This window comes from Colletes latitarsis, chromosome 13 (genome assembly GCF_051014445.1).
Source record: "Colletes latitarsis isolate SP2378_abdomen chromosome 13, iyColLati1, whole genome shotgun sequence".
NCBI lineage: Eukaryota > Metazoa > Arthropoda > Insecta > Hymenoptera > Colletidae > Colletes > Colletes latitarsis.
In genome coordinates this window covers 10,094,517-10,107,290 of record NC_135146.1, presented here as the reverse complement: position 1 = coordinate 10,107,290, position 12,774 = coordinate 10,094,517, and the positions used below count along the sequence as shown (strand labels likewise).

The window sequence follows — 12,774 nt, the reverse complement described above, 5'->3', positions numbered from 1 at the left end:
GTCGCGGACACGGTCGGTTCTAACGCGTTGTCTTGTGTGCAGGAGCGGGGACGGAGGCGACGGCAACGACAACGGCGAAGACGAGGACGCGAATGGGAACAGAAACGGAAACGGGCGAACCGAGCCGGTGGAAAGCAGTCGGCCGCCTGCTTCGCCGCTTGGCGCTCATCATGATGCTGCTGGCGAGCTTGGTCGCCTGTTTGGCGCTGATCGCCATATACGCGGGCTCCATTTTCCTCGTGCAGCTGCTTGTGGTTGTTCTCGTCGCGTACCTAGTCTCCGGCGGACGTTTCAGATGGTTTTACGTAGCCTTCAGAACCTTGCCCAGGGACGTAATGTGAGTAACAACTTCTTTCACGTCTTCAGATGCATATCGATCCGTTGGCCAAAGCCTTCGATGAAGTTCAACGATTTATCGTTGTTTATATCGACTAATAGTGGTGCACGAAACGATCCATCGATATGGATCTCTACGACAATGGCAGCACGATGTATCGGAATTTTATTCTGTCATCCTCACTGAACGGAAACCGGGTCGTTCCGTGCGTCGGTTTTCTAGATCTTTCATCTACCGATGTATTAAATACATAAAAAATTAGAGAAAAACCTCCATTATTTTAATAAAATTAACGTATAATGGGATATTATTTTTGTTTTATAACTTGGGCAAGTCTTTTTGGCACCGATTGTACTACTGTTTTCAAATAATCGTTTATTTTTTATCATTTATCTTGTAAATTGTTTTACAACTTAGTTTGGGTATTTCGACGTCAACTGAAGGGGACTTAGACGAAGTTTTCAATATTTTCGAACGATTGTACAACCATTCCTGTACTAATTTAAATCTTGATCAATGTTTAGGGTTGTTATCGCGATAAAAGTGTTTCTTCAGCACTTTGCTCTTATGCAAAACATCCACATACATTATCTTTGTGATACGTAATTTATCTACACCTCGATACTGATCAGAGTCGATCAAAATTTTATCTGGACAACGGATAGCGCGTACAAATCAGAAATAACATTTTATTAAACTTGAACAATAAATCTATGTATACATAAATATCCATTCGAATAATTCGTTTGAATGTTACGAAGATATAATTAATTTTGCTGGTAATATTCTTAATGATATTTAAAGTACGTTAAGCTGTTACTAATATTTCTACAGTTGCTATTACGTCAACGGTTTAAATGTCATTTACAAAAAAGATTGCAGGGGAAATTGAACTAACAATCGAAACTTGTACTTTAACGAAATTCCGCGACGAAAATTATTTTAATTTTTAATTTTTCGTATTTGATTAAAAATATTTTTATGATTTTTAAACAATAAATTAAATGGTTCAGTCACGATATAGAATCTTAAATATGCTTATATGACACGTATTATCTTGAAATGGTTCACCTTGTTAAAAGAATGTTTTGTTAATTAATAATATTTTTATAATTTTTAAACAATAAATTAAATGGTTCAGTCGCGATATAGAATCTTAAATATACTTATATGACACGTATTATCTTGAAATAGTTCACCTTGTTAAAAGAATGTTTTGTTAATTAAAAATATTTTTATAATTTTTAAACAATAAATTAAATGGTTCAGTCGCGATATAGAATCTTAAATATGCTTATATGACACTTATTATCTTGAAATGGTACAACTTGTTAAAAGAATGTTTTGTTAATTAAAAATATTTTTATAATTTTTTAAACAATAAATTAAATGGTTCAGTCGCGATATAGAATATTAAATATGCTTATATGACACGTATTATATTGAAATGGTTCACCTTGTTAAAAGAATGTTTTGTTAATTAAAAATATTTTTATAATTTTTAAACAATAAATTAAATGGTTCAGTCACGATATAGAATCTTAAATATGCTTATATGACACGTATTATCTTGAAATGGTTCAGCTTGTTAAAAGAATGTTTTGATAATTAAAAATATTTTTATAATTTTTAAACAAGAAATTAAATGGTTCAGTCGCGATATAGAATCTTAAATATGCTTATGTGACACGTATTATATTGAAATGGTTCACCTTGTTAAAAGAATGTTTTGTTAATTAATAATATTTTTATAATTTTTAAACAATAAATTAAATGGTTCAGTCGCGATGTAGAATCTTAAATATGCTTATGTGACACGTATTATCTTGAAATGGTTCAGCTTGTTAAAAGAATGTTTTGTTAATTAATAATATTTTTATAATTTTTAAACAATAAATTAAATGGTTCAGTCGCGATATAGAATATTAAATATGCTTATATGACACGTATTATATTGAAATGGTTCACCTTGTTAAAAGAATGTTTTGTTAATTAAAAATATTTTTATAATTTTTAAACAATAAATTAAATGGTTCAGTCGCGATATAGAATCTTAAATATACTTATATGACACGTATTATCTTGAAATGGTTCACCTTGTTAAAAGAATGTTTTGATAATTATAAATATTTTTATAATTTTTAAACAATAAATTAAATGGTTCAGTCGCGATATAGAATCTTAAATATGCTTATATGACACGTATTATATTGAAATGGTTCACCTTGTTAAAAAAAAGAAACGCGTCCAATCATTTTTGCTGATCGCGATGCATTAGGGGTAGAATCACATGATATGGGTACCTACAATTTAGCAAATCGACGATCAAAGCATAACATTGCGTTTCCCTGTGGGAGAATTGATTTTTAAAGTAGCACTATTAGATATTATAGTTGTTACACAATAATGACGTTTTATATGATCGCGAAGAACGTATTCAAATAAGAATCTTTTAATATGCGCGCGCGATAATAGATGCAGCATGATAAACAAGGTAGAATGTCCACTCATTAACGATTTTGATAAGTCGATAAATGATTTTAAGGTATTCGTGAACATTATCACTTCAACTAATTATTCTAACATTATATCTATTTTTTTTTTTTTTTTTTTTGCAACTTTATATTTTTTATTCTGTTTTAAGTGATCTATGGAACGCTATTTATCGAACGTTTTAACTTTTAACGAAAGATAACAAAATATTTCTGCTATTCGTTTTGTTAAGTATTTTAAAATACTGCAGGGATCATTTGTTTATGATACTGTGTATTATTTACTGTTAGAGTTGAATTTTGTGTTATTCTTTTATTTTTATTAATGAAAAAGAATAAAAAATTAAAGGTTTCGAGACAATGTATATATTGTACAAGCGTAATTCGCTAGTCAAGAATGGTTACTATATTTTCGATTAATCTTACTTTCTTTCCCTGTATCAGTCACGTGGAATTTACTATCGAACACATTTCCATTTCCGCTTGCGTTTTTTTTAAATTTTTTACGCAAGTGGAAAAATATTCCGGCTGCGTCTCGTTTTAGAACAAACATTGAATATTCTATCGCGTGGCACGGAGTGACTTTGAACTGTGGCGTTGCTTTTCTGGAGATAGGTACTCGTGAGAATTCGTAGGACAGAAAAGGAAGAAAAGAAGGGGGCACGTTTTCTTCAGGGCCTGCTAGTCAGTAAGACATTCCAGCAGGCCCTGTTTTAGACGACTGAAATAGTGTGGGGGATTCTAGAGTCCAAAACAAGACGAAAATAAAGAATATCAATTTGTTGATGGAGGCTTCGTTAAAAAGTTATTAACAATTAAATTCAAAAATTTCAAATCGTTCTGGAAAAATTATTTTCGGTTGCGGGGGTCAATTACAATCATTTTTGGTCATTATACGTACTCCTGAAATCCTACCCACTTTCTAGAAAAAAATTCGTGAATGTGAAACTTTTCGACGGAAAAAAAATATTTTAAATCGTTTTGGAAAAATTATTTTCGGTTGCAGGGGTCAATTACAATAATTTTTGATGAATAGACATACCGCCGAAATCTTAACCACTTTCTAGAAAAAAATTCGAGAAGATGTGAAATTTTTCGACAAAATTAAAACATTTCGAATCGTTCTATAAAAATTATTTTCGGTTGCAGGGGTCAATTAAAATCACTTTTGGTCATTACACGTACCCCTGAAATTCTACCCACTTTCTAGAAAAAAATTCATGAATGTGAAATTTTTCGACGGAAAAAAAATATTTCAAATCTTTTTGGAAAAATTATTTTCGGTTGCGGGGGTCAATTGCAATCATTTTTGGTCATTACACGTACCCCCGAAATCCTACGCACTTTCTAGAAAAAAATTCATTACCGAAAATATAATATGAAATGGATCCCTGAAATTTCATGTGAATCTTTAAAACATCATAACTCCGGAACGGATTGGACGATTTTAACGTTTAAAAAAGCAAATTACGCGTATTTTGGTGGAGAATATGTACACATCGCAAAAATTTTCGAAAAGATGGTCCTTGACCCCGAAAAATGAGAAAAACCCCATAAAAATTGTACAATTTTCAAACAGCCATAACTCCTACAATAGTGAATATATTTCAATGAAACTTTTTTCTGAAGTAGAGCTCATGGGCCTCTACAAAAAAGTATTAGACAACTTTTCTATACGGAGTCAAACAAAATTACTAAAAATCAAAAACGAAGTTTTAAGAAAAATCGACAAAGGGGTAGGGATGCCTAAATTCGGCGAAATTGAAAAGTTTCAAATCATTTTGGAAAAATTATTTTCATTTGCAGGGGTCAATTGCAATCATTTTTGGTCATTACACATACCCCTGAAATCCTACCCACTTTCTAGAAAAAAATTCGAGAAGTTGTGAAATTTTTCCACGGAAAAAAAATTTCAAATCGTTTTGGAAAAATTATTTTCGGTTGTGGGAGTCAATTACGATCATTTTTGGTCATTACACATACCCCTGAAATCCTACCCACTTTCTAGAAAAAAATTCATTACCGAAAATATAATCTGAAATGGTTCCCTGAAATTTCATGCAAATCTTTAAAATGTCATAACTTCTGAACGCATTGAAGGATTTTAATGTTTAAAAAAGCAAACTACGCGTATTTTGGTGGAGAATATGTACAAATCGCAAAAATATTCGAAAAGTTTGTCCTTAACCCCGCAAAATGAGAAAAACCCCATAAAAATTGTACAATTTTCAAACAGCCATAACTCCTAAAATAATGAATATATTTCAATGAAACTTTTTTCTGAAGTAGATCTCATGGGCCCCTACAAAAAAGTATTAGACAACTTTTCTATATGGCGTCAAACAAAATTACTAAAAATCAAAAACGAAGTTTTAAGAAAAATCGACAAGGGGGTAGGGATGCCTAAATTCGGCGAAATTGAAAAGTTTTAAATCATTTTGGAAAAATTATTTTCATTTGCAGGGGTCAATTGCAATCATTTTTGGTCATTACACATACCCCTGAAATCCTACCCACTTCCTAAAAAAAAATTTAAGAAGTTGTGAAATTTTTCGACGGAAAAAAAAAATTTCAAATCTTTTTGGAAAAATTATTTTCGGTTGCGGGGATAAATTGCAATCATTTTTGATCCTTACACATACCCCCGAAATCCTACGCACTTTCTAGAAAAAAATTCATTACCGAAAATATAATCTGAAATGGTTCCCTGAAATTTCATGTGAATCTTTAAAACATCGTAACTCCTGAACGGATTGGACGATTTTAATGTTTAAAAAAGCAAACTACGCGTATTTTGGTGGAGAATATGTGCAAATCGCAAAAATTTTCGAAAAGTTTGTCCTTAACCCCGCAAAATGAGAAAAAAGCCCATAAAAATGGTCCAATTTTCAAACAGCCATAACTCCTACAATAGTGAATATATTTCAATGAAACTTTTTTCTGAAGTAGAGCTCATGGGTACCTACAAAAAAGTATTAGACAAGTTTTCTATACGGAGTCAAACAAAATTACTAAAAATCAAAAACGAAGTTTTAAGAAAAATCGACAAGGGTAGGGATGCCTAAATTCGGCGAAATTGAAAAGTTTCAAATCATTTTGGAAAAATTATTTTCATTTGCAGGGGTCCATTACAATAATTTTTGGTCATTAGACATACCCCTGAAATCCTACCCACTTCCGAGAAAAAAATTCAAGAAGTTGTGAAATTTTTCGACGGAAAAAAAAAATTTCAAATCTTTTTGGAAAAATTATTTTCGGTTGCGGGGATCAATTGCAATCATTTTTGATCCTTACACATACCCCCGAAATCCTACGCACTTTCTAGAAAAAAATTCATTACCGAAAATATAATATGAAATGGTTCCCTGAAATTTCATGCAAATCTTTAAAATGTCATAACTTCTGAACAAATTGAAGGATTTTAATGTTTAAAAAAGCAAACTACGCGTATTTTGGTGGAGAATATGTACAAATCGCAAAAATATTCGAAAAGTTTGTCCTTAACCCCGCAAAATGAGAAAAAAAACCCATAAAAATGGTCCAATTTTCAAACAGCCATAACTCCTACAATAGTGAATATATTTCAATGAAACTTTTTTCTGAAGTAGAGCTCATGGGTACCTACAAAAAAGTATTAGACAACTTTTCTATATGGCGTCAAACAAAATTACTAAAAATCAAAAACGAAGTTTTAAGAAAAATCGACAAGGGGGTAGGGATGCCTAAATTCGGCGAAATTGAAAAGTTTTAAATCATTTTGGAAAAATTATTTTCATTTGCAGGGGTCAATTGCAATCATTTTTGGTCATTACACATACCCCTGAAATCCTACCCACTTCCTAAAAAAAAATTTAAGAAGTTGTGAAATTTTTCGACGGAAAAAAAAAATTTCAAATCTTTTTGGAAAAATTATTTTCGGTTGCGGGGATAAATTGCAATCATTTTTGATCCTTACACATACCCCCGAAATCCTACGCACTTTCTAGAAAAAAATTCATTACCGAAAATATAATCTGAAATGGTTCCCTGAAATTTCATGTGAATCTTTAAAACATCGTAACTCCTGAACGGATTGGACGATTTTAATGTTTAAAAAAGCAAACTACGCGTATTTTGGTGGAGAATATGTGCAAATCGCAAAAATTTTCGAAAAGTTTGTCCTTAACCCCGCAAAATGAGAAAAAAACCCATAAAAATGGTCCAATTTTCAAACAGCCATAACTCCTACAATAGTGAATATATTTCAATGAAACTTTTTTCTGAAGTAGAGCTCATGGGCCTCTACAAAAAAGTATTAGACAACTTTTTTATACGGAGTCAAACAAAATTACTAAAAATCAAAAACGAAGTTTTAAGAAAAATCGACAAGGGGGTAGGGATGCCTAAATTCGGCGAAATTGAAAAGTTTCAAATCATTTTGGAAAAATTATTTTCATTTGCAGGGGTCCATTACAATAATTTTTGGTCATTAGACATACCCCCGAAATCTTGTGCATTTTCAAGAAAAAAATTCAATATGGGCAAAACTTTAAACGTTAATAACTTCTTAACGAAGCCTCCATGAACAAATTGGTATTCTTGATTTTCGTCTTATTTTGGCTTCTAGAATCCCCCATTAAAATTTTTCCCATGGTTAGCTGAACACCCTGTATAGCAACCGAGGGGTTGGTTGAGCGCTTGTGAGAGCGCGACCCCTCTGGTGGCGAGTATGGGAAGCGACACCACACTCTAATGGCGGCCGCCGAGTATTTTTTATTTCCTGTCCAGGTGAAAATTGTTAAAGTAATCATAATAGACTGCATTGAAGGAATTCATCACAAATTCCTACGCATCGTCTCCTATAAATAGTCACATTCCAGTTACTTGTCATCACTATGACAGAATTTTGTCGGGATTAGGGTTAGGTAGGCCACAAAACTGTTAACCTTTCGCAAGGCAACGTTCGTTAATTTCAGTTTCGTTTTTTTTTATTTGTTAATGTTTCGGGATATGCTGTGTGTCGAGTAAACATTTGTTTCTTGCTTGTGGACGTTTCTCACTTTTAAATCCTTAAACGTGAACGAGGAAAACTGTCAATAATGGACGTGTTAATGCATGCTTCTTAGATTACGAACACGTAATAGAACGTAGTTATTGTGGCAATCGCGTACGAGTAACTATCTGGTGCTTTAGCTTGCTCATAAAAAATACTAATTATCATTGAATGGCAGTGTATATACTTTCTCGTTTCCCACTATGACGTAGCAGTATCACCCGTTATACTTTTATTTACATTGTCGAAATAACAGCTTATTCCATTCTATTGTGAACAGTAGATATGTAATACTTTTGCAAACACTGTAATAACCTTTTATCCATGGTTTGTTTTAATCTGAAAACATTGAAATTTACAAGTTGGTTCGTGTAATCGTTTCAGGCCACAACTCCGTTATCAATGCATTTACGAAAGAATGTCAAGGAAAAAGATAAATGCCATGAAATAGCTTTCTTTTTTAAATGCAACGATGCATTTCTATAAGAATACTGTTTTTATTGAAGTTACTAGAATTCATGTAGATTAATGGGATTTTTAATAGAAGGAATAAATAGTCCCCAAACTTAGAATAAATAGTCGCACGTTTCAATTAAATTCATGCGCGCGACCAGTTCTCATGCATCGAGAAAATATTAATTGCAATGTCGCTAACAATCTGAGAATCGAGAATCGCGCAATGCGGTTTATCTTATTGCGTAACATTGGTATTATTTACGGTCACCTGTGATAAAATTGATTTCTGTTACTTGGATATCTTTCTGCGGTGCTTCAGTGGCTTCCTGTTACTACATTTTACATCGTATTTTATTTGTTTTTTATACTTTTTATACGCGTTATTGTATTTTTAATTATTAATTAGAATTTTGCCTATTTATACAAGATGTTCGGCACCTCCTGGGGAAAATTTTAATGAGAGATTCTAGAGGCCAAAGTAAGACGAAAATGAAGAATATCAATTTCTTGATTGAGGCTTCGTTAAAAAGTTATTAACAATTAAATTAAAAAATTTCAAATCATTCTGGAAAAATTATTTTCGGTTGTGAGGGTCAATTACAATCATTTATGGTGAATAGACATACCCCCGAAATCCTACCCATTTTTGAGAAAAAAATTCGAGTAAGTGCAGAAGTTTTTCAGTGAAAAAAATTTTTCAAATCGTTTTAAAAAAATTATTTTCAGTTGCAGGGTTCGATTACAATCATTTTTTATCAAGTGACATACTCCCGAAATCCTACCCACTTTCTAGAAAAAAATTCGTGAAGGTATGAAATTTTTCGACAAAATTAAAAAATTTCAAATTCTTCTTAAAAATTATTTTTATTTCCAGGGGTCGATTACAATCATTTTTGGTGAATAGACATACCCTCGAAATCCTATCCACTTTCGAGAAAAAAATTCGGATAAGTGCAGAAATTTTTCGGCGAAAAAAAATTTTTCAAATCGTTTTAAAAAAATTATTTTCAGTTGCAGGGTTCGATTACAATTATTTTTTATCAAGTGACATACCCCTGAATTCCTACCCACTATTTAGAAAAAAATTCGAGAAGGTATAAAATTTTTCGATAAAATTAAAAAATTTCAAATCGTTCTAAAAAAATTATTTCCAGTTGCAGGGGTCGATTACAATCATTTTTGGTCATTACACATACCTCCGAAATCCTACGCACTTTCAAGAAAAAAATTCCTTATCGGAAATGTAATTTCAGGCCTGAAATGGTTCCATGCGGATCTTTGAAACATCATAACTCCTGAACGGATTGGACGATTTTAATGTTTCAAAATGCAAACAACGCGTATTTTGGTGAAGAATATGTAGAAATTCTAACAATATTGAAAAAGTTATTCCTTGACTCCGCAAAATGAGAGAACCCCCCTGAAAATGGGACAATTTTGAAACTACCATAACTCCTACAATAGTGAATATATTTCAATGAAACTTTTTTCTGAAATAGAGCTCATGACTACCTACAGAAAAGTAGTAGACAACTTTTCTATACGGAGTCAAACAAAATTACTAAAAATCAAAAACGAAGTTTTAAGAAAAATCGACAAGGGGGCGAAATTGAAAAGTTTCAAATCATTCTGGAAAAATTATTTTCAATTGCAGGGGTCGATTACAATAATTTTTGGTCATTAGTCATACCCTCGAAATCCTACCCAGTTTCAAGAAAAAAATTCCTTATCGGAAATGTAATTTCAGGCCTGAAATGGTTCTATGCGAATCTTTGAAACATCATAACTCCTGAACGGATTGGACGATTTTAATGTTTCAAAAGGCAAACAACGCGTATTTTGGTGAAGAATATGTAGAAATTCTAACAATATTGAAAAAGTTATTCCTTGACCCCGCAAAATGAGAGAACCCCCCTGAAAATGGTACAATTTTGAAACCACCATAACTCCTACAATAGTGAATATATTTCAATGAAACTTTTTTCTGAAATAGAGCTCATGAGTACCTACAGAAAAGTAGTAGACAACTTTTCTATAGAACGTCAAACAAAATTACTAAAAATTAAAAACGAAGTTTTAAGAAAAATCGACGGGGGCGAAATTGAAAAGTTTCAAATCATTCTGGAAAAATTATTTTCAATTGAAGGAGTCCATTACAATCATTTTTGGTCATTAGACATACCCTCGAAATCCTACCCAATTTCGAGAAAAAAATTCCTTACCGGAAATGTAATTTCAGGCCTGAAATGGTTCCATGTGAATCTTTGAAACATCATAACTCCTGAACGGATTGGACGATTTTAATGTTTCAAAATGCAAACAACGCGTATTTTGGTGAAGAATATGTAGAAATTCTAACAATATTGAAAAAGTTATTCCTTGACTCCGCAAAATGAGAGAACCCCCCTGAAAATGGTACAATTTTGAAACCACCATAACTCCTGCAATAGTGAATATATTTCAATGAAACTTTTTTTCTGAAATAGAGCTCATGAGTACCCACAGAAAAGTATTAGACAACTTTTCTATAGAGTGGCAAACAAAATTACTAAAAATTAAAAACGAAGTTTTAAGAAAAATCGACGGGGGCGAAATTGAAAAGTTTCAAATCATTCTGGAAAAATTATTTTCAATTGCAGGGGTCCATTACAATCATTTTTGGTCATTAGACATACCCTCGAAATCCTACCCAATTTCGAGAAAAAAATTCATTACTGGCGGAACTTTAAACGTTAATAACTTCTTAACGAAGCCTCCATTAACAAATTGATATTCTTGATTTTCGTTTCATTTTGTTTGAAATAAAAAATGAAACATCGTTTTAATAGAAAGTATACAGAGATGTATATTAAAAAGTCCATGTTCGATGCTATTTCATTCATATTTTACCTGAAAATGAATATTTATTGGACATAATAGGTTGTTTATTTTTTTATCTCAAGTAATTTGTATTTGTATAATATAAAAAAAGAGACATGGTTTTAGAAGATAGTATAGAGATGCATATTCAAAAGTCCGTGTTCGATGCTCTTTCATTCATATTTGACGTGGAAATGAATATTTATTGGGCGTAGTAGGTTGTTTAATTTGCTATCTCAAGTATTACTCAAATGACACGTTCCTATTGAAATAGGCAAACATAGATGAAGTTGAAACCTTGATTTTTTAGTGCACATATGAATGGTTAACTATTGTACACATGTTCGGTATGCGTACGATATTATAAAATTTAGTGTCAATGAGCCGTGAATAGTTTAAAATGATATGCGTGGCATACAGGTTTCCCTCATTCCTTTAACTGGCTATTGAATAAACTAAGTACTCGACACGGGTTTCCTTTAGGACGCATGCGCATTTAAGTTCTTAAATTACACATAACCTTTGTAGTCGTATTTGTGTCGAATATTTTTTACAAAGAAATGCTATCATTTTTACGATACATCGTACATTTATAAATATGTGCATCTTAATAAAAATATTTAAATTTTAATAATTAATAGAAATATTTTTGTTAATTTCAGAGCCATCACAGGGTATTTGAAAATTCTTTGGACAATTTGTTGTCACGCGAAAAAGGATCGAAGCGTCGCTGATGTATTTCGACAGCATGTCGCCAGGCATCCCAACAAAATTTGTTTTATTTATGAAGATGAAGAATGGACGTTTCAACAGGCAAGACGCGTCGTAGTATTTATAGACAGTTTTCCCTCTAGGAAAACTTTAATGAACTTGAAATTGTCTACACCAATGGTTCTTACCCATTTCTTTTCATTTTCTTGGCAGCGACTCTAATGGAATTCATAATTGATGCAAGATACTAGTTTAAATTACTTTGATTGATATAACAATATAAATGCATACTCTAATTAAAAGAAAAACCTTCATTTTAATGCAACACAACGGGTTTCTAATACTGATGGATTTGTTACTCTTCTGCCGTTTAATACATTCTTTTATTCATAAATTAACAGTTGATGCTTCTTGTTAGATATAAAATAACTGTATACACACTTCATCAGTGTGTTCTACAAGTAAAAATAAGATTAAATAACAAAAAATTGATAAATGCTTCGTTAAGAAGTTATAACAAAAATATGAAATGCGATGTTCTTTTATTTGCTAAACAAAGACATTTAATGAAATTTTTGTTTAAAGAGAGCAACTAACAAAATATTTTTAACGTAGAAATAATTTTCTTTATCAGAGTTTAGTTTCTATCATTTAGCTTGGGCTGAAGTATTCTTTCTTTAATGATAATTTCTTGTTGTTATAAAATTTTGAACTATTTAAGTTTATGTTCAGTAAATTGCAAAGAAACTCTTAAATAGATTTTCTTTCTTATTTTAATGTTCTGAATCTCAACCGAGTTTCACAGTTCATATTTTTGTTATAATTTTTTAACAAAGCATTTATGAATTTTTTGTTATATAACATTTTACTCTTAGTTTTTACACTGC

At 31.6% G+C, this 12,774-nt stretch overlaps 1 protein-coding gene across 2 annotated transcripts in view; it reads left to right on the top strand.

Moving 5' to 3' along the window:
• Fatp1 (Fatty acid transport protein 1) overlaps window positions 1–12,774 on the top strand; it is a 41,296-nt gene that overhangs the window by 17,140 nt on the left and 11,382 nt on the right. For both annotated transcript variants that reach the window (XR_013080931.1, XM_076780829.1), the window contains exons 3-4: window positions 43–337; window positions 11,839–11,989. Coding sequence is in view for 1 of the 2 variants with exons in the window: in XM_076780829.1 (XP_076636944.1) it covers window positions 43–337; window positions 11,839–11,989 (446 nt within the window). In the remaining variant the exon portion in view is untranslated. The remainder of the gene's footprint in view (window positions 1–42; window positions 338–11,838; window positions 11,990–12,774) is intronic.